Genomic DNA, 21,218 nt, shown 5'->3' on the forward strand with positions numbered 1-21,218 from the left:
CTTGTGGGTCTATATTGGTAATTTGTTATTTTTTATTGGTGACATGTACAAATAACTAAATCCAAATAGAATTTGTCTCAGTGAATGCTAAAACCAATAAAACATACTGGTCTAACAGTTAAAATCAGGCAATTAGAAGACAGCTCAGTCTCAAACTAATACTGGTTTCATTAGCATTTCATATTGACTAAACATTCTGACATCTGTAGCTCAAGGCATCTTATAGAAATTAACCAAGGTTTTACTACAAGAAGTGGTTATTGAATTTAAACTATGGCAAACATGGATCATTTATGCTCCATAGATTAACAACAATTTTCTTTGTGTGTGTGTTTTTTTAGTAAAATCATGTTTGATGTTCATAGGTGTGAACCCCTTCTCTATCCTAATGACCTCCAATTGTATTTCTTTTACATACAAAGCAAGTCAGTGTTTAAGTTATCTTATTAAATATCTATAAATGATGATGGAATTCCCATTTTTTGGTGATCTGCCCCTTTTAAAGGTACTCAACCTTTTTTTGAAACAGGTTCATTTTACAAGTCACCTAGAGTTAAACAGATGTGTTTTACCATTTTGAAATCTATTTAGTCGATCTCCACGTCTGGCGAGAGCACTTTTAGCTTAACATATTTAGCTAGGCACTATTTTAATGTGCATAATATCATTGCACCTGCTTTATCCATGGTACAGCAGCAATATTTCTTGATTATTATGCCAGAATGAGAGTATAGTTCCTAGACATATTGGCTTAGAAAATATAAAATAGCAAATTTACCTTTTCTGTCAGTTATAGTACACAATGTAACTACAGAAGAGTCAAGCTTTAAATAGCAGATTTATCAAAACACTATTTTTGGAGGAGTTTTAGAGAGATATGCTAATGGTCTAATCCGATTCAAGAATTTATGCTAAGCTAAGCTAAAAGTGCTCCCGTCAGACCTGGAGATTAGCTGAATTGATTAATATGCAACTGTCTGACTTAGGATGTCTTGTAAAATCAGCCTATTTTAAAAAAAAGTGTAGCGCTTCTGTAATTCTTTAACTAATCAAGAAATGGGACCTTATCATCAAATGTTACCTCAAGCTGTATTGAAAAAGGTTTAGGCTTTTTGGGCTAATTTCTCCCATTCATTTCATTTGCAGGTCCCTGTTATTTGATCTTCATATTATTTGTAACTTAACTATACCATTTGTATGAGAATTGACAGAATGATGTTTTTATTCTCCCTCATGTGTCTTCCCATCATCTTTTGTTTAAGTCACAAGAATATCAATTTTTGTTAACAGGCCCGACCTGCGCTGATGCCCACAACCCCTGCGACCCCAATAAATGCCACCCGCCATCACGGTGCCAGGTCCTTCCAGAGGGAGGTTACAAATGCGAATGTCCGATGGGACGTGAAGGCAGGCACTGTGAAAAAGGTACAGTACTACATCATGGTAAAAATACAGTAAATGAAGGTATCGACTCTTCTAAGGACTGAAATAACTGCTGCTCCTCAGTTGTAATTTCAGTATTGATTTTGGTCAGGATCGATCAGTCCGACTTGGATATTTGCGGTAGAATTATTGAGGGATAAAATAAGAGCCGAGGGTTATGCTGGAGTGGAAAAAAGCGAGTCTCCAGTTGCATCTCTGGTAGCTACCACACTGTAAAATAGGTTTCATCAGCTAATATAATAGAGAGTCGGCATCTAGGAGGTGATGTGAAATTATTTGCACTTTTACACTGTGTCTGAGTGAACTGAAGATCAAACATATGGTGGGTCGAAGGGGGGGATTTCTGTAGCCGGGCGTCCACTGGGAGCTGGACCCTAACCAGGGAGGAGATGCTCCATTCTGCTGCCATTTGGAGGCTTTCATTAGCACTCACTTTCGGTTACACTTTCCTCTCTCACCTCATTAAAATTCTTACAGATGTGTGAGACCGCAAGCATGTGAAAAGGGGAAACCAAATGAAAGGTTTAGGGAGATACACTTGCGCAGGCGTATTGGGAAAACCCCTGGGGTGCAGGAGGAGTCCAGCCCAATACACGAGCGAGGCCACAGACCTATTATATGTAGGTTAAATTGGCAGTAAAGCCCACCCCCTTTTTTAGCAGGCTTGGTTCAGAAATTTTTTTTTTTTCCGTGCAGGGATTTAGGAAAGAAAAACTGTGTTTGTTAAAGAATTTTGAATCAAACAAACTGGCTATGTGGTGAATCTAAGTATTATAAAATTTGAAGTGTAAATTAATTTAAAATTGGAGCATAAATTGGTGCATAAACAGGACTTGACATTAACACTTGCCAACCTGCCAAATGCGAGTAGATTTCGGCTTTGATATTATCCTTTGCAGTAACATTTCTTAAATAGGAGATTAACTTCCCGTTTATATATAGTTAACTGATGATCTGAGATCTTTAGCCAGGGCAGACTACTGTGCAGATTTTTAGATACATGACAAATTATATATTTTTTTAGATGTCAAAAGTTTTATGTTTTTATTTTAATATAAGTGTTGTTGAATAAAAAAGTGTATGCATATTATAATATATGTTTTGCTCATTTTTGAAATGTTTAAATTATTTTAAATTTGTGGCCAAAAATATTTATTTATTTATTTATTTATTTATTTATTTATTTATATTATTTTTATTTTTTTTGGTGTGGCCTGAGGAAAATTTTGTACATTTTTAATGTTAAGCCCTGAAAATGTAAAACAGTAACTACATGCAATGCAACACCATGTAACCACAACTGATTTGCTTATGCTCATGTACATGCACAACACACAAAGCAGTGAAATGAAGTCATGTGGTCATTACACAATATCTAAATCAAGTAATTATAGCAAAGTCAATTTATGCATAAAAAATATGTTCCAAACAGCAAAATTGTGGCTAGTGAAAATGCTGAGTGGTTAGTAATGATGAAAAACTACTAGCCATAGTGGCTGGTGATCAAAACAGCTAATGCCAAGCCCTGTGCATAAATATAAAATAAAAAGGTGCATGGTTAAATTAAGAAGGCTTTAATGAGGAAAACAACTACAGCTCTGGAAAAAAATAATACCACTTCAAGGTCATTATTAGTTCTTTGAATTTGCCCAATAGGTAATAATTGTGTGTCTTCAAAATATTTCTAAAGAATAGTATCATTCAGAGCCTCACTTTTGGCAGAAAATGACAGTTGGTTTATGTACAGAATATAGAATAGAATATTCTGTGCAATACTGTGGAATATTCAGTGTTTTCAAACCTTAAATACAGGGGAATATGTATATTGTGTATATAAATATGTATTTGAGTATAACTTCATTCATTCATTAATTTTTTTTTCGGCTTGATCCCTTTATTAAGCAGGGGTCACCACAGCGGATTTAACCGCTAACTTATCCAGCATATGTTTTACACAGTGAATGCCGTTTGAGCCACAACCCAACACTGGGAAACACCCATAAACTTTTTCTTTCACACACATACACTACGGCCAATTTAGCTTATTCAATTCACCTATAGCGCAGAACTGTGGGGGAAACTGGAGCACCCGGAGGAAATCCACGCAAACACGGGGAGAACATGCAATATCCACACAGAAATGCCAACTGATCCAACCGGGGCTCGAATCAGCAACCTTCGTCTGTGAGGCAATCTTTCTACCCACTGCACCACCGTAACACCCTGAGTATAACTTATATAAATGCATATAACTCCATGGAAGAAAATAAGAGATAACTCAAATGTACTAATTTCCCAGTACTGGGTTGTGCCAGAAGGGCATCTGCTGTGTAAAACATATTCTGGAATAGTTGATTCATTCTGCTGTGGCGATCCTTGATAAATAAGGGACTAAGTTGAAGGAAAATGAATGAATGAATGGTTTTTCGGTTTTCTGTATATGCAGGATTTATTAGGTTTGGGTTATTCTAATGTCTGCTAACGTTGCTTCCATATTTAAAATAGAAATATTGACATTTAAAGTAAATAATGCAGACTAATGGCTTCAACAAAATTATATACCCTTGTATAAGATATCGATTAACAATCTCAGAGCTTTCTTTAAAGCTGACTTCATAGGTTATCATTAAAAATAATTTAATCTATAAAGAATGTAAGTGGAACTTTTACTTCCAGAACCAAACTGTCACACACTGTAGAGTTTCCTGCACATTCACTGTACATCACCCTCCAGTATTTACTGAAAATTTGATTCCCCCATGCTGTCATTTATACGACCATCCTCATTGTCAGCCTGTATCAGCTATGTGTCTTCAATATAAACATATTAGCAATATAAATGATCTCATTAACTGTGGGCGGGGCCGGTTTCAACATTCGCCACACACATCTGTTTAACCCAGAACTGTCAAACACGAGGAGCCATAGAGTCACCTTTTTGTCTAAGAAAGTCTCCATTAGCGAGTGATTAAAATAAATCGAGGTGAACCAGAATCAATGAGTTGAGCGCATCCATCAGACGGGGTGTATTTTTTTTTATGGCTTGAATCAATGAGATGAGTAATTCTATCAGTCAGCAGCACATCATGATTAATGGAGAGTCAGTCGGGCAAAGTGTCCAGAGAGAGTGGCTTTTTCAGATAAGAGACTGTCCGGCTCTGGTTGGCACCTATAAAATGACAAAATCACTCGTCGTAAAAAGTTGTTCCCTGCTGGACCAGACCGAAGGGGAAATTATGTGTAAAGAAAAATGAATTGTACGTTATTTAACAGTCCCGTCAGGAAACACTTTAACTCTCGGGAGTTACAGTATATGCTATTGTCTCTGACACACTGCTGGACTGAAGCACTAAAGCTAATACATGATTCATCCATTAGCTCTATCCATTAGATTTTTATAGTCAATGTGAATTAGTGTTTGTAGCCCATTTACCTTTTATAGTGGGATGTATTTCAGAGTAAAAAAAGTATATGAAATAAGAGGGTGACACAAGCAAGACACAGCAAGAAGGTTGCTGGTTCGAGCCTCGGCTGGGTCAGTTGGCATTTCTGTGTGAAGTTTGCATGTTCTCCCTATGTTCACGTAGGTTTCCTTCGGGTGGTCCGGATTCTCCCACAGTCCAAAGACATGCGGTATAGGTGAATTGAATAAACTAAATTGCCCGTAGTCTATGTGTGTGAATACGTGTGTATGGATGTTTTCCAGTACTGGGTTGCAGCTGGAAGGGCATCCGCTGTGTAAAACATATGCTAAATAAGTTGGCGGTGAATGGATGAATAGCCGAAATGCAAAAGCAAAATAAAAAACATATTTTTACATTTGTTTAAAATAAATGTGGAGCTTTATGAAATATTTCAAAATATATGTATAAAATTAATTAAATATACAGCTATTGAAAAATTTGGTGGATTTACATTTTATTGTTATTGTATGTGTTTGAGAAAACATATGTGTTTTTTTTCTTAAAACTACTAATGTCAATCCTTCCCAATTTAAAATAAAAAGGTTGCCTATTAAGGCTGTCGCATACTGGATGCACCAATCGGGGTTGCACCACGACGCGCACATGACAGTTGGAAGTATTGCACACTGGAAGTACTGCATATTCTCCTGTCATTTAATATTTAACTATTTAGATTACGCTCTGTGGCATGGCAGAACATTGTCCTGTGTCGTAGCTGGGTGCCACCCCAGGTACCCTGATAGAAATCTATGTTGACTTTATTCAAAAATGCATGTCAGTACATGGTGCTGTGAGGCGAGTCGTGGTGTGGTGCATCTGGTGTGCGACCCCCTTTAGAGTATTTCTTCCATAAAATGACATTTTAAGATTTCACACTTACCTAATGATTGATTATAAAGTGAGTTTGGCATGTATTCCCGAGAGAGAGCCCTGAGAGGGTAGTTTGAGCTCAGGTAGGTCTCGAGAACTCCCCCCTTTGTTAAGAGCTTATGGCAGATTGTAATTGCTATGTAGAGATATACTGCTGGTTAAAAGTTTTTGACTATAGTGTTATTTAGATTGATCAATTCACTTATGACACATGTTTTTGGATTGTGGGAGGAAACAAGAGAACCCAGAGGAAACCCACACGAACATGTAAACTCCACACAGAAATTACAGCTGCCTGTTAAGGATTTGAACCAGTGACATCCTTGCTGTGAGGCAACAGTGTTAACAACTGGGCCACCGTGCCACCTTATGAAGGGAAAGGTGGAGGAGTAGGAGTGAAAGGGAGGATTCTCCAAGGCGAAGATAACTGTAGTACGAAACCCTGGCTATTTACAGTGAGTTAGGAATCATCTGATCAGTGAATCATGCCTTAGTTAATGTAGAACCAGCCGTGGTCAATCATAATCACATGCTCCTCTCGAAATTAGTTTATAAATAAACTTCACTTTTTCAAAATGTCAACATTACATGTTTTTACATGATTTAATCAATTTTCAGACATACATTTAGAATATTTTAACTTAACTCAAGCATTAAGAAATCAATATTTGTTAAAATAACCCTGCTTTTGTTGACAATTATAATTTTTTCTCCAATTTTTTTTTTTGTATTTTTATTTGAATTTTTTTAGTTAATGTTATCCTATATTTAAACAGTGCAATAAAAAGGAATAGTATTTGGTGAAAGCAATAATAAATTAGTCTGATCCCAAACGTTTAAAACAGGGGTGCCCAAACTTTTTCTTATGAAGGGCCAAAAACCAAACTTGAATGAGGCTAGTGGGCTGAAGGTAATATATTTGCCTAATTTATTTAATATTTTTTTAAAGACTTTAGACAACATTGCTTTTTATTAACTAATTATAGCTTTTGCCTTGATTTGCACACCAATGACTTCTGCAGAGTCCTCTATTTGTCATGTGACAGTATTTACATTTTATAAAATCAGTTTTTAATTTCAGTTTGCTTTTATTAGCTCAGCAATAAAACAAACAAAAAAGGTTATGTCAAATTAGAAATCACAATTTCTGTGTTAAAGGCATTTGCTTCATAATCCTCTCCATCATTCTCACTTTCCTCTCAGATGGGATGGTGGGCCAAATCAAAGGATAAAATTGGGCATATTTGGTTTAAACAGTACTGTGCATGTATTTTTAATGCATTTTTCAATTTAACGAAGAATTGTGCAGTTGCAAACCAATAGTTTCCCCCAACATCAGTCTGTCCTGTAGTACTGGATGTTGTCAAGTCCATAAACTGAATAAAATGAAGGCCTCTGCTTTGTCACTTTCACTATGACTTCCACTGCCTTGTGGTGTGTGCAAGTGTTGTGTCTTCATGTACAATGCTGGTGCTGGCGCTGTGTTAAACAATAGCTAATTAGCTTTTTAATCTCAGTCTGCCATCCCGAACCGAGCATGCGCTCATCCTGTGTAATTACTGCAGGCTTCATGCTGGGCTGAAAGGCAGAGCTGTGTGTTGATGTACGCGTGTGTCTGTGTGAGTGTGTGTGGTGTGTGTGTGATCCTGAAAGTTATATACCGTGTCACTGTCTGCTCTCATAATTGGAGGAACTCTCCCATCTCAAACGCATTAAGTTGTCTGCAAAACATAATGGACTTTTTCACATTTCTCAGTGTCAGACAAGGGAGGCGCTTTCATTCCTTACTTCACTGGAGATTCTTTTCTGGAGCTCAAAGGCCTCCATACGTATAACCAGGATCTCAGGTATTACACTACATATAGATGTTTTACATTTATAATGATGATGATCATGACAGAATTATTTATAGATTGATTTATTGTTGTTATTATTAATATTAATATTGATATTAATATTAATATTAATAAAATGATAATAATAATATAGAATTGTTATTGTTTGTATTATTATTATTATTATTATTATTATTATTATTATTATTATTACTAGTTAAATTTTATATTATTATTTAACTAAAAACTGCACGTGCATGATTATTTATTGACTATTTATTATTTTATTATTATTATTATTATTATTATTTTAATGTATTATTATTATTTTAATGTATAATAATTATATAGTATTGTTAGTTTTTACTAGTAATATTAATATTTAACTAAAACTGCATGTGCATGATTATTTATTGACTATTTATTTAGTTATTTATTTAGTTATTATTACTATTTATTATTACTATTATTTATGAATTTATTAGTTTATTATTATTATTATTATTATTATTATTATGTATTTATTATTATTATTATTATTATTATTATTATTATTAATAATAATAATAATAATAATAATAATAATAATAATAATAGTTATATAGTATTGTTATTGTTTTTACTATTAATATTAATATTTAGCTAAAAAACTGCATGTGCATGATTATTTATTGACTACATATTTATTTTGTTTATTATTATTATTGTTGTTGTTGTTGTTGTTGTTGTTGTTGTTGTTGTTACTATTATTATTATTTATGTATTTATTGATGTATTATTATTATTATTAATGATGATAATAATATAGTATTGTTATTGTATTATTATTAATATTACTATTATTATTATCATTATTATTATTACGACTACTGTTAATATTACTATTAATATGAATATATGACTAAAAAACTGCATGTGCATGATTATTTATTTACTTCTTTTTGTTATTTATTTTTTATTGTTATTATTATTATTTTTTGTCTTTATCTTATTATGTAATAATTTCATTCATAATTACTATTATTTCCATCTGATGACCATTAATTAAAAAAACAACAACTGGTAAACAAATCTGGTTTTATTATGCTTGGTCTCACTTTTATTTTGTGTCCAGCAATTTCGAGTTAATTTGCATTTGGACATAACTCAGAAATGATGTTCATTTGGTCGAGCTGTTAACTCTATAATTAGTTCATCCATTTCTGACAATTTTGACCTATTCATGTAGACTCACAGACTGAATGCAAACATTTCTCACATTATGTTTGTGCCTCTATGAGGAAAGAAAAAAAAAACTGTTCTTCATCTAATTAAACTCTCTTTTTTCCCCATAGGCAAAAATTCAGCATGACTATCGTTCTACTGGCCAATGACTCCAAAGGCATGATCTTCTACAATGGTCAGAAGACAGACGGCAAAGGGGATTTCATCTCGCTCTCTCTTAATGACGGCATCCTGGAGTTTAGATATGACCTGGGCAAAGGGCCAGCTGTCATTAGGTAAACAACATGCCATTTTCAAGTCATTTTCATAAGAAACTCAGATTACTCAGCTGCATTCTGTTCGCTTGCAAGTTCCATTATCTAACTCTAGCTATTGTGTTTATTCTCATATCTCTGTTATGAGGGCCAAAATAAACATTTCTTTCCTTCTCTTTGTGCGTGTGCATGACAGGAGTAAAGAAAAAATCAAGCTGAACGAGTGGAACACGGTGAATTTGGAACGGGCCAGCAGAAAAGGAGAGATTAGCATTAACGGCAAAGACCCTGTCAGAGGAGAGGCGCCGGTAGGAGAACAAACTTATGCATATTCTGCCTGATAAAGGCCACAAACATCATCCCAATTTACAAGAACTAGCTGTTCCAACCCTTGCCAAAAAGTAATATGATGGCAGCATAATATACAGTGGAGCCCAAAAGTACTAAAATTTTAGAAGTTTTTATTTCCAAATTTAAAATATATTTACACTACCGGTTAAAAGTTTGAGGTCAGTAGGATTTTTAAATGTTTTAAAATAAGCTTTTATATAAGGCTGCATTTATTTAATCAAGAATAAAGTACAAATTGTACAATTGTGAAATGTTTTTGCACTATAAAGTGGCAAAAGTAGTTCATAAATTAATTTATTAATTTATTACAGTTATTTAAAAAATTTATTTTTTGCTTCATTACTCCAATCACATGATCATTCAGAAATCACTTTAATATTTATTATTATTATTATTATTATTATTATTATTATTATTATTTATAGCATTATTATTATTATTATTTTTATTATTATCATTAATAATAATTATTATAATGATAATAATAAAAAAGTTAATAATGGATTATTCATTTCATTTGAAACTACATAATAATAAAGCAGTTATTTAAAATTTTTATAAATATTTAACAATTTTAATTGCCACCTTGATGAACTGAATAATTTTGTTTAAAAATGTTTATAATGATAAAAAAACTGACCCCAAACTGACCGGTAGTGTATTCAAATTCTGATTCTATACTTTTTCTAGGTTACTAATCGAATAAATGTACACTAGGCATGTGACTCTTGTACAGATGATAAGACGTTCTTTGCATCATCAAGCCTGGCTGGAAGGCTTGTGATCATAAGGTTTTATTCAAGCTTGTGTTGTTCATGTGCTCTTGAGTGCTATGTAAAAGAGAAAAACTCAAACTAGACTATGCATTGTGTCAAATTTGCCTTGCAAATATTTCACTTCTTGACATTAATTGCCTTAGTACTTTATTAGTTGCAAGATGCTTTATATGTGCTTTAATATTTGAGAAAAAAGTACTGCTCCAAAGAAACATTTGAATTCTAATGATGATAGTCTCAAGTGTAATTAAAAAAGCAGCTTATATCGATTTTACACTAGAGCTGGGTGATTAATCGGAAAGCAGTCGACATTCAGAACCTATGATCGATCTAATACAGGACAATTTTTTCAACTACTTTCCCTACCACATGTGGAGTCACGTGACCCTGCTCTGTTAAGGCCACTTTATACTTCTGCATCGAATGCACAGGTATGATCTGCCGCAGCCTTCATGCCTATACCCATGAACTACACGTTGCAATTTTGCACTTTAATGACGATGATTGGAAGCTGCGCCGGAAGCGGCATATTTTCCATTAGAATAAAATTATTATAGTATTATTAAAAGATCTGTTTACAGAAGATTCAAGAAATGTGCTGTTTAAAATATTGGTCCCACTTTATATTGTTGCTTATACCTGTGAACTTACATGGTAACTAGATATGTAAGTAGTATATAGCTTCAGTGTATGTACACATTATTACATAGTGTTTACTTGTGTATTACAGATGTAACGTCACACGTAACAACCCACTGAATAGTATGTGTAAGTTCAAATCTGTAACTGGACATTAATAACATTAACTTTTGTAAACTACCCCTTTATTGAATTACTGATGTGATTCTACAGTTAACCTTAAAACAACATATAAACATAAGGCATTTGTATATTTCTATATACACTTACACTTTTTTGGCAGAAGTTTGCTGTTGCTAAACAGTTACACAAAGGCTTAGGTATTATATATTACACATTATACATTATTTGTGACCAGTTTACACTTTATATTGAGTGGACAGTTCCTGATGATTTACCCTGTAATTACACTGGTATCACAAGGTGAAACCTTCTAATGCAGCGTTAGTTCTGCCATTCTAATAGAGTGTTCAGAAGTACATTGTATGCAAACAGGTGTGAAAGTGAAAAACACAGCCAAGTATTTTTTGTTTCACAATGCACTTATATAATTCTTGTTACAGATGTGTTGCTGTACATACTACTTACACATCTAGTTACCATGTAAGTTCACAGATATAAGCGACAACCAAAATAGTTATTTTAAAAGAGTTATTTTAATTAGAAGAAATACTCCTTATTTTCTACTATTAATATAAAAATTGAACATTGAAAATAATTATTTTTGTTTCAAAAAAAGTGCAAGTTATTTATCTTCTTTTTTATAAGAAAACAATGACTGTTCATTTTAGTCAATGTGTGTTTTAATTCCAGTTGTTCAACGTTGATGTTTAATAAACAATCATAGCACATAGTGTGTGTTTCCCTCAATTATTTTAAAAAAGTACACACTCAAAAATCTCTCACTTGTAATATGAGCATATTTACTGTATACTCCAAAACATGTTAAATAAATAGATAAAATAATTGTTCATTAATCAAAATCGAGTTAAAATATTCAACTAATTGAGGTTTTAGAGTTTAGGCCAATTTACCCAGCCCTATTTAACACAGTCATCGTTATAGTGGAAATAAAGTTTGAATTATGCATATTTGTATTAATATAGCAAGTACATATATTGTGTTAGAACTGTGGAATAAACAGTATTTGTTTTTATTATGTTGTTGTCCTTCCAAAAGATACATGCAATATAACTTTCTTCAATATGTCATTTGGAATGAAAGCAGTTGAGGGAGAGGATCTGATGTGTAACATTAAATTAGATCCTCTCATTAGGTCTTAAAGTAATTAACATGCTGCATTAATCTGTGTCATTAATGATAATCAAAATACAACAGATTTCAATCGATTATTCAATTACTTTATTATATATTACTTAAACGCTGCTGTTGAATAGATGGAATATTGTTTGTGTGTTTATTTATACTGTAGTAGCTAGTAAACAATTTATTATTCATATAATGTGTGTAGCAGTGTGCTGCCTGAGTGCTTAGGTACAGAAATACAGGAATGCTAATGTGTTAATAAAAGAATTTGAGAAAAAATAATCATATATAATCAAACCATCAGCCTCTAAATCATAATCAAATCAATTCACAACTTTAAAACATTCAACAACATTTTTTTTTTTTTTTTACAAAAGTTTGCAAAAAGCATTTAAAACTGTAAACCGAAAGACTTTTGGACTCCACTTTATGGCATGATATTAAATGATTACCATATTCATATAGCTACCATGATATTGACCTTTCAGTGAAACCATGATATTATCACGGTGCATTTAAAAGAAACCATGATATTATCACATTGCTACCGACCAGAAAGTCCTGTATTGTTTTGTGCATTCTTTTAAAGTTTTGTTCGCTGTCTGCTTTTGACGCGAGGTCTGCAGTGCATGAGTGGGAAGCTGTCGAAACTTCGCCTTTTTTCCATCTCATACGTGTGGTCTTTTGTCTGTGGCCCTCCGTTTGCTTTTAATTGCCATGTGGAAATGACTCTGCCTGTTGTGCTTCGAATCCGCACCCACTCAGATCAATCCCAGCAGCCTCTGCCAGAGCTTGTGTCATAACCGAAGTACAATCAGGCTGCTCTCGTACACAAATCGAGGCCGTGTAATAATCTCCAAACTCTCTCTCATCCTCCAGTTATTCCAAACAGTGTAATTTGTGATTAGCTCCATGTAGTCTTACGCGTAGGCACTTAAGTGTGCCTTTTCTCATCATTAAACCTTCCTACGTAGGATAATTGTGTTTCATTGCAACGGTAGAGGCAGGGAAATCGTATTAAAGCGAGAGCGTGAGAGGATGAGAGATGAAAAATGGGAAGAAACCAGAAGGGTCTCATCTTAAAGGGGCGCCTGAAGCAGGGAAACCCTAAGAGAAATACAACTGACTATAAGTTTTGTGTATTTTGCTTGTTTGACGTTAATTGGCTTAATTGAATTGACTGATATAAGTCATTTAACTCTTCAGATGTGTAAAGGAAAATGCAGCAATTATTCAGATAAACCTAAAAGTCTATTGTTTTACTCTAAACTGTAATATAAATACAGTCTGCACTGTATTTTGCAGTATTCAAGTAACTGTAAAAAAAATTTAATTAATGTAAGGGTGCTTTCACAAATAGATGTCTGTTTCGAAACCTGACTCGTTTGCCTAGTTAGCGTGGTCCATTTGGCATATATGAATTCAGCAATCTCGCTCCGATCCTCGCAAACGGTCCGAGATCGCCTGAATCAGGTGGTCTCGGCTCTATAAAAACGAACTCTGTTGCTGATTGATTGTGTTGAGAAAGCAATATGATGCAACCAACTAACGAACCAGGCTATACCACAGTGTATTATGTTATGTAACAGGCATATATGGCTATATTAAGAGAGAACTATGAGTAGGGCGGTTTCATATCGAAATCATGGTGAAAAATTAACTAGAGCTGTTTACTCATTAGCAAAAATGACAGAAATTACCATCTGATATTTTTTCTTTATTTTAGTCTTATAATATCTAATAAATTCATTCCTGCAATGACACCTTAAAAGAAAGATCAACGTTGATCTTCTTCATGATCGGACTGCAGTCTCGGTTCATCTATTTCTATCTATGATTTAATACTATAATGCATAATTCGGCCAACATTTTTTTAATAGATTCATTCAATAAGTAGATGGCCATGTATGAGATGCTATGAGGCTGAGCAAAATCCGTGGGACTCTGAAATAAATAATCATAGAAAAGTCCATATTGTAGCCAACAAAGAACCACCGCGATACAATACATACAATAACTGAAGTAGAACTAAGAATATGAAATATATTCTTATAATAATAATAATTTAATAATTTAAAATACATGGAAAAGCCCATCATATAAACTAACTCGCGATGCTGTAAATTATGTTAACAGCAATGTAATGATTAAATATCATTTTACGCATGTTTATTAGCATCATTAAGCTTCAGCGGGTGTCGATGTCACTGCTGGAGTTGTCACTGCAGCGACATCCACCGCGACACTGTCACTGACACAGGTCACTAATGTCAGTCAAACATGCCACTATCGAGTGGCACATGCCAGTAAAACCAGACATGCCACCGGATTTTGACTGTTTTGGTTCGTTTAGAAACTTTGCCGTGTGAAAGTGAACCACACCAAGAGCAAAAATAAACATTGTAACAATTTTAATTCCTGTTTCGGAACAAAACAATCAACCTACAGGTTAGAAAGCATCCTAAATTAATTGTTCATCATATGTACCTACCAGGCCGATTTCCTTAAAAAAAATTATGATGTATTGTCAGCTAATGTGTAGCTAATGCATAGCTTATTTGTACGAAAATGCAAAATGTTTTTTTTTTTAAGGAAGTATGTCCCCAAGCTCCGCCTCTAAACACAACCATCATTGGTGGATGACTGAATCTTACTATTAATGTATGAATGAGACTGTATAAAGTCATACAAATTAGCCACTAAACCAATAAGTTTTGAGTTGCTTTGAGTTTGTATTACTTACTGAATGTTTTAGTTTACACTACCTGACAAAAGTCTTGTCGTTGATCCCAGTTGTAAGAGCAACAGATAATAACTTGACTTCTAGTTGATCACTTGGAAAAGTAGCAGAAGGTAGATTTTTCTGATGAATCATCTGTTGAACTGCTTCCCAATTATCACAAATACTGCAGAAGACCTATTGGAACCTGCATGGACCCAAGATTCTCACAGAAATCAGTAAAGTTTGGTCAAGGAAAAATTATGATTTGAGGTTACATTCAGTATAGGGATGTACGAGAGATCTGCTGAGTGGATGGCAACATCAACAGCCTGAGGTATGAAGACATTTGTGCCCCCCATTACATTACAAACCACAGAAGAGGGGACATTTTTCAGCAGGAGAGCACTCCATCTCATACTGTACTTCAGCTTCCACATCAAAGTTCATGAAAGCAAAGAAGGCCAATGTGCTCCGGGATTGGCCAGCCTAGTCACCAAATATGAACGTTATTGAGCATGTCTGGGGTAAGATGTAAGAGGAGGCATCGAACATGAATCCAAAGAATCTTGATGAGTTCTGGGAGTCCTACAAGAAGTTTCTTCTCCATTCCAGACGACTTTATTAATGTATGGATGCAGTCCTCCAAGCTCATGGGAGCCATAACCAATATGAATTCTTTTTCCCAGTGCACTGTGACTTTATATTCTATACTGTACATTATTTCTGTTAAATGTCAAGGCTAAACTTAGACTTTGTCTCAGCAAAGTCAGATGTTACTCTCCAATAAATAATCAAAAATCATAGCATGATCATATTTAATTTTGGCAAATTAAGTGTAATCTAGAGGCCTTTGCATTTCATGTAAGCCATCTCTGATACCAAATAATCAACTAGAAGTCAAGTTATTATTTGTTGTTCAAAAAACTTGGATAGGTGGCAAGACTTGTGTCAGGTGGTGTATGGCATCTAGTTATGCAAAATTTATTTATATTAATATAGAAAGTGCATGTAATGTGTTAGAAGTGGAATCTTTTTTTTACAATGTTTTATGATAAATTTATAAAAATGTGCCAATAACACTATTACTGTACTGCAAAATTGTAAATAAAGTGCCCTTATCATATAGAACCCTTTTTAAATGAATATCTATTATTAAAACTGAAATATGTTTATATATAAGAGGATGAGAGATGAAAAATGTTAAGATGTCAAAAGGGTCTCATTTTAAAAAGCAGTGCCAGAAGCAAAACCCCAAGAGGAATAGTTTCATATTGCCTCAATGGCCGTTCCACTGAGCCCACTCTTAACTACAGCAGCGTATCACAAAGCAAAAATAAATAATGTATGTGCAGTAGTGTAAAACATAGTTCGACTTTTAATGTCATTCCTGATTTACTCCACACATTGGTTTCTGACACACTGTACACACACCTATATATTTTTTTATTTGCGACCTGCATGCTAAGTGTCTTGCTTGAGTTACGCGTGTGAATGTTTTATTCCTCAGGCTTATAGTTTACTGCATGCTGGACTGTGTGTACTGACATCTTCTGTGCTTTCTTCTCTGGTAACATTTTTTTTCTTCCTTCCCCTGTGCTCTGTTTGTGTGCTGTCTGGATATAAGAAATCACGCAAGGTAATGACTGAAGTCTGAAATCGCTTTCTCAAATCGACATCTTCATTCCAACCAAAAGCAACTTGTCCATTTCAGCTTCATCGTTCATTAGCCGAAATCTGGTCAAACAAATCAGAGGGGAGTTTTTTTTTTTTTCCCTCTTCAAACTGTTCCATATGCTATAAGGGATGAGACAGAGAGAGATCTGGCTTTCACCTCAGACCAGCTGGTATGGGGGCGACGAGGGAGAGAGTTATCATTTGACCACCATTGTTTCATCACCCTTCCAACAACAATGAAATGTCTTCATTAGTCTCGCGTGGGAGGGCCATTAAACCGCCTCACTGTGGATGTAGACTGCATGAAAAAAAGGCAGCTGGCGTGGGAGAGAAACAGAGTGTTATCTAAAGAAGAAAAGATGTGAAAGGAAGAGAGCGTGGTGGAGTTGTTCTTTTGGCACATTTGTTTTTGGACCCTTCAGGGGCATCATGCACTTTTGTTGTTGTTGCTGCTGTTGTTTGTTTGAGATGGTACCAATGACAGTCCTAGCTCACTCGGTGCCCTAGGCTACTGAAGACATGACCAAAGAGAAAGAAATGCTATTTATAAATCTAAGTTGTGATAGCCTTGTGGGGTTTTTTGAGAATCCAAGGAGACTCGGGTGCGAAAGTGTAACTTTTGAACTACAAACTTTCAAATGAAAGTGTATTGTAAATACACACATAAAGTGTGGGGTCACCAATCATTTTTAATCTTAATCACTAAAGCTTCATTTATTTAGTCAAATATTTATTTAAAAAAAAAAGAGCTACAGTAATATTCTAAAATATTATTGACAATATGTAATCTATTTTAATATTAAAAAGTATAAAAGTATAAAGTATAAAATAGCTTATTTTTAATGCAGTTTGGCTATTGATTTACACAATAATTGACTTTAGAGGACTTAATAATAGTTTTATAGTCCACACCAGTGGTGTAGTCCTGGTAGTGTACTATTACCCACCCAACCCAAATTTTAAAAGTAAGCAAAGAAATGACATCTATGTTTTTTTGATTCATTAGCAATATATATTTATTGAACATAAGTTACCTGTAGCCGACATGGTGGCGTAGTAGGTAGTGCTGTCACCTTACAGCAAGAAGGTCGCTGGTTTGAGCCTCGGCTGGGTCAGTTGGCGTTTCTGTGTGGAGTTTACATGTTTCCCCTGCGTTCACGTGGGTTTCCTCCAGGTGATCTGGTTTCCCCCACTGTCTAAAACATGCGGTACAGGTGAATTGGGTAAGCTAAATTGTCCGTAGTGTATGAGTGTGAATGAGTGTAAATGGATGTTTCCCAGAGATGGGTTTCGGCTGAAAGGGCATCCGCTGCATAAAACATGTGCTGGATAAGTTGGCGGTTCATTTCGCTGTGGCGACCCCGGATTAATAAAGGGACTAAGCCGAAAAGAAAATGAATGAATGAATGAAAGTTACCTGTAACTATTGACTTCCTTAGAAGTGTTGAAAAAGACAAACCAGTTTGGAACAAGTAAAGGTTGAGAAAATGTTGACAATTTTCATTTTTTGGGGTGAACTATCCATTTAAAAAGTAAAAATATTTAAACAAATTTGTTCATTTTAAAGCGAGATGCTAATAGTCTAATACTATTCAGTGAGTTATGCTTAGATAATAGTGCCCCCAGTAGACCCGGAGATTGGCTAAATATATCAAGCTGTGGTAAAACCTAACTGTTTAACTCTAGGAGACATGTAAAATGAGCCTATTTTAATATATATATATATATATATATATATATATATATATATATATATATATATATATACACATATATAATTTTTTTTAATACTGTACAAAAATATCATGTTTCTAGAAAGCTATTTCAAGTATTGTAAGTTGTTAACAAGTACATTTAATATATATATATATATATATATATATATATATATATATATATATATATATATATATATATATATATATATATAAACAAAAAAAAAACTTGAAAACAAAAGCAAAGCAAACTCAAATGAGGAAACAATAGATGGGGTAACCCAGTTGCTCCTACATGACATTGGGGTAATACAAGTTCTGAATAGAAATATAGGGGGGCTAAAGCAACATCCATACTGTTTTATAATTGTAGCTGAACGTTTCAGCGAGACATCATTCAGTTCACTTGTTGTCGTCTTCGAGAAACTTTTTCTCACAGCTGCTGCAGTCGTCAGGGGGTGGGGAATGGTGCAAATTAAACAAAAATGCACCAAATACAACAAATTAAGATGCAAGTTAAAAAAATATTTGGTATAGAAGTCGTAATACCCAAACAGCTCGTGGAAAAAAAGTAGGCATACGGAGTATACGTGCATATAGCCTCTACTACACCACTGGTAAACTATATATGACCCCGGACGACAAAACTAGTCATACGTGTAAATTTTTGGAAGATGAGATGCATAAATCACTTAATAAGAGTATAAATAATCTTTCCATTGATGTAAAAATTGTTAGGACAACATTTGGCTGAAATACAACAACTTAAAATTGTAAAATTTAAACTCTTAAGGTTGAACAAATTAAGTTCTTAGCAATACATGTTACTTTTAAAAAATTAGATTGATATGTTTATAAAAAGGACATTATCAAAATTTATTTAAGAAAAAGGATATTTACTTAATATTTTAATTAAGTTTATCCTAAAAGAAAAAATATAAATTTTGGCGTATTGCCAAAAATATAGTCATAAAACAAAGGGCTGGTTTTGTGTTCGGTGTTCAGTTTATAGGAATGTATAAGTACTTCACAACAAAAACAATAATGGTGAAATACAGGAGCGAGATGCCTACTGGCCTGTCATTTTGTGGATCTGTGCAAACGGCAGTCATTAAGACTGTTGACATCTGTGCTCAAAAGTTTTCAAAACCTCAAAGGAAAATCATTTTTATTTATCATAGCAGCCATGTAAACAAACCCTCAGCCAGAGGGGCCATGTTTGTGCCCACATATATTAAATGAACACCTTGGTTTACCTAGAACAATTGTGCAAGTTAATTATCGACGTTGCTCATTTTTCTTGAGAATTGCATTCAAATTCTTGGCCGCGATATCAGAGGGGGCATGTGCCAGTTCGAGAAGGCATGAAGCTTCTAGGGCCCTTGGGGAAAGTTCCTAAATAACGCTGGCAGTTAGCTATTCACTTCACCTGCTCAATCTCAGTCTCAGCTCGTTCTGGCAGGGAAGCGGAGAGTGAAAATGTCTCTCCCAGCCTGTGGCTGTCGATGCATTGCAGCTTTGTGTCAAGACTTCTCATTGCACACGTCTCTGACCACATGAAACAGCAGCTGGGTGAAAACATTCCTGGCTATGCTGTCTTGGCCCATCCGGATGTTTGGACTGGCCTCCGGGTCCTTAGCCAGAGCTTTTCAAGCCTTCGCCTGTATCCGTACTTAGCTATTCTTCTTTTTATATCGCTGGAATGAGAGCTGGACCACACGTCAGAAATTGGCATTGGTGTTGATGTCCCATCTTTCTTTCTTTTTTTTCCCCGGCAATTAACTTGCCTTTCCCCCAAGGCAATAATTGGCCTACATAAAATAAAGATTTTTAATTCTTTTTAAGTAGAGCCTCATGCAGAAAAATCCCACTGTAACTAAAGCGATTTTCACACAGGTTGGAGAAACGCTCGTTTCATGGTCATCCGCGGTGTGAGCGATGCACCAATTAGAGTTTACAGCTCCAGATTTTAAAGGTCTAAGGAACAATCAGGCATTCATTACACTCTTTCATTAAAAACCCATCCATATCAATCGTCCTCATTTCAGTCGTTTCTTCAATTATCCCTCTCTCACTTTTTTCTTCCTATCGCTTTTCTCCTGTCTTGTATGTTAGATTCACAGTCATTTACCATTCAGGGAGCTGAGCTTAAATCAATTATGGTATTGTAATACAACACTCACACTGATGTGGATAAGAATTAGGTGTGAAAGTCAAATCTATAAGCCTGCTGATGTACAGTAAACCATCCTCTGTTTCACTACAGCGCTGTACTACTCTAGATCACACATTAAATTATTTTGACATTTTGCTAGAGTTTGCATTAAAGAAGTTTATAGCTAGAAGAGTGAACTGAGGATAAGGATGTGGTGTCTTAAATTTGTTTGTTATGTTGCCCAGAATCAGCACACGGATCTCAATCTGAAGGAATCACTCTTTGTGGGTGGAGCTCCTGATTTCCGCAAAGTAGCCAGAGCTGCTGCGATCAAAGATGGCTTCAAAGGGGCCATTCAGAAGGTGAGAGCACTTACAGATGCATTAAAGTCTTAAATTCCATTAACAAGCCATTTTACTTCCATCAGTTGATGTATTTCAAAGTGAAACTGGATATTCAGAGAGAATAAAGCTAACTTTGCTTATTGGGAAATAATTGGATAGGAAAAAATGGATGTTACTTACCAGAATGAAGCCAGACCTAGATGTGATTTGCTAAAATACTCCCCAAATAGCTATTTGGCTAAAAGAAGATAAACTTATTATATTTGGATTCTTTTTTTTATTCATGGTTCCACATAGGCAAAAGAAACACTTTTCATTGTTTTGCATAGGGGAAAAACAGTGCGACCAGAACTTTTTATTAATTTGGGTCTGCTTTGACCAGAAAAATATGGGGTGCATGCAGTTATAACATCCTTCAAACTTTTATTTTTTCACATTTACTCATTAATGAGAAGTATCTGATCAGATGCTATATGGTTTTACCCA

At 34.5% G+C, this 21,218-nt stretch overlaps 1 protein-coding gene and 1 long non-coding RNA gene across 43 annotated transcripts in view; one reads left to right on the top strand and one right to left on the bottom strand.

Annotated features, from left to right (window-relative positions):
* Positions 1-21,218, top strand: part of agrn (agrin) — a 467,750-nt gene that overhangs the window by 420,232 nt on the left and 26,300 nt on the right. For 26 of the 40 annotated variants that reach the window (XM_087305965.1, XM_087305966.1, XM_087305955.1 and 23 more), the window contains 5 exon segments: positions 1,291-1,425; positions 7,534-7,624; positions 8,947-9,111; positions 9,287-9,398; positions 20,634-20,750. In XM_087305965.1, the coding sequence (XP_087162091.1) occupies positions 1,291-1,425; positions 7,534-7,624; positions 8,947-9,111; positions 9,287-9,398; positions 20,634-20,750 (620 nt within the window). 40 annotated transcript variants of the gene reach the window in all.
* LOC147831299 (uncharacterized) overlaps positions 18,582-21,218 on the bottom strand; it is a 32,670-nt gene continuing 30,033 nt past the window's right edge. For all 3 annotated transcript variants that reach the window (XR_015523570.1, XR_015523571.1, XR_015523572.1), the window contains exon 3: positions 18,582-21,172. This is a non-coding gene — a long non-coding RNA (uncharacterized LOC147831299). The remainder of the gene's footprint in view (positions 21,173-21,218) is intronic.

The sequence above is a fragment of the Danio rerio genome, chromosome 23 (genome assembly GCF_052040795.2).
Source record: "Danio rerio strain M-AB ecotype USA chromosome 23, GRCz13ab, whole genome shotgun sequence".
Taxonomy (NCBI): domain Eukaryota; kingdom Metazoa; phylum Chordata; class Actinopteri; order Cypriniformes; family Danionidae; genus Danio; species Danio rerio.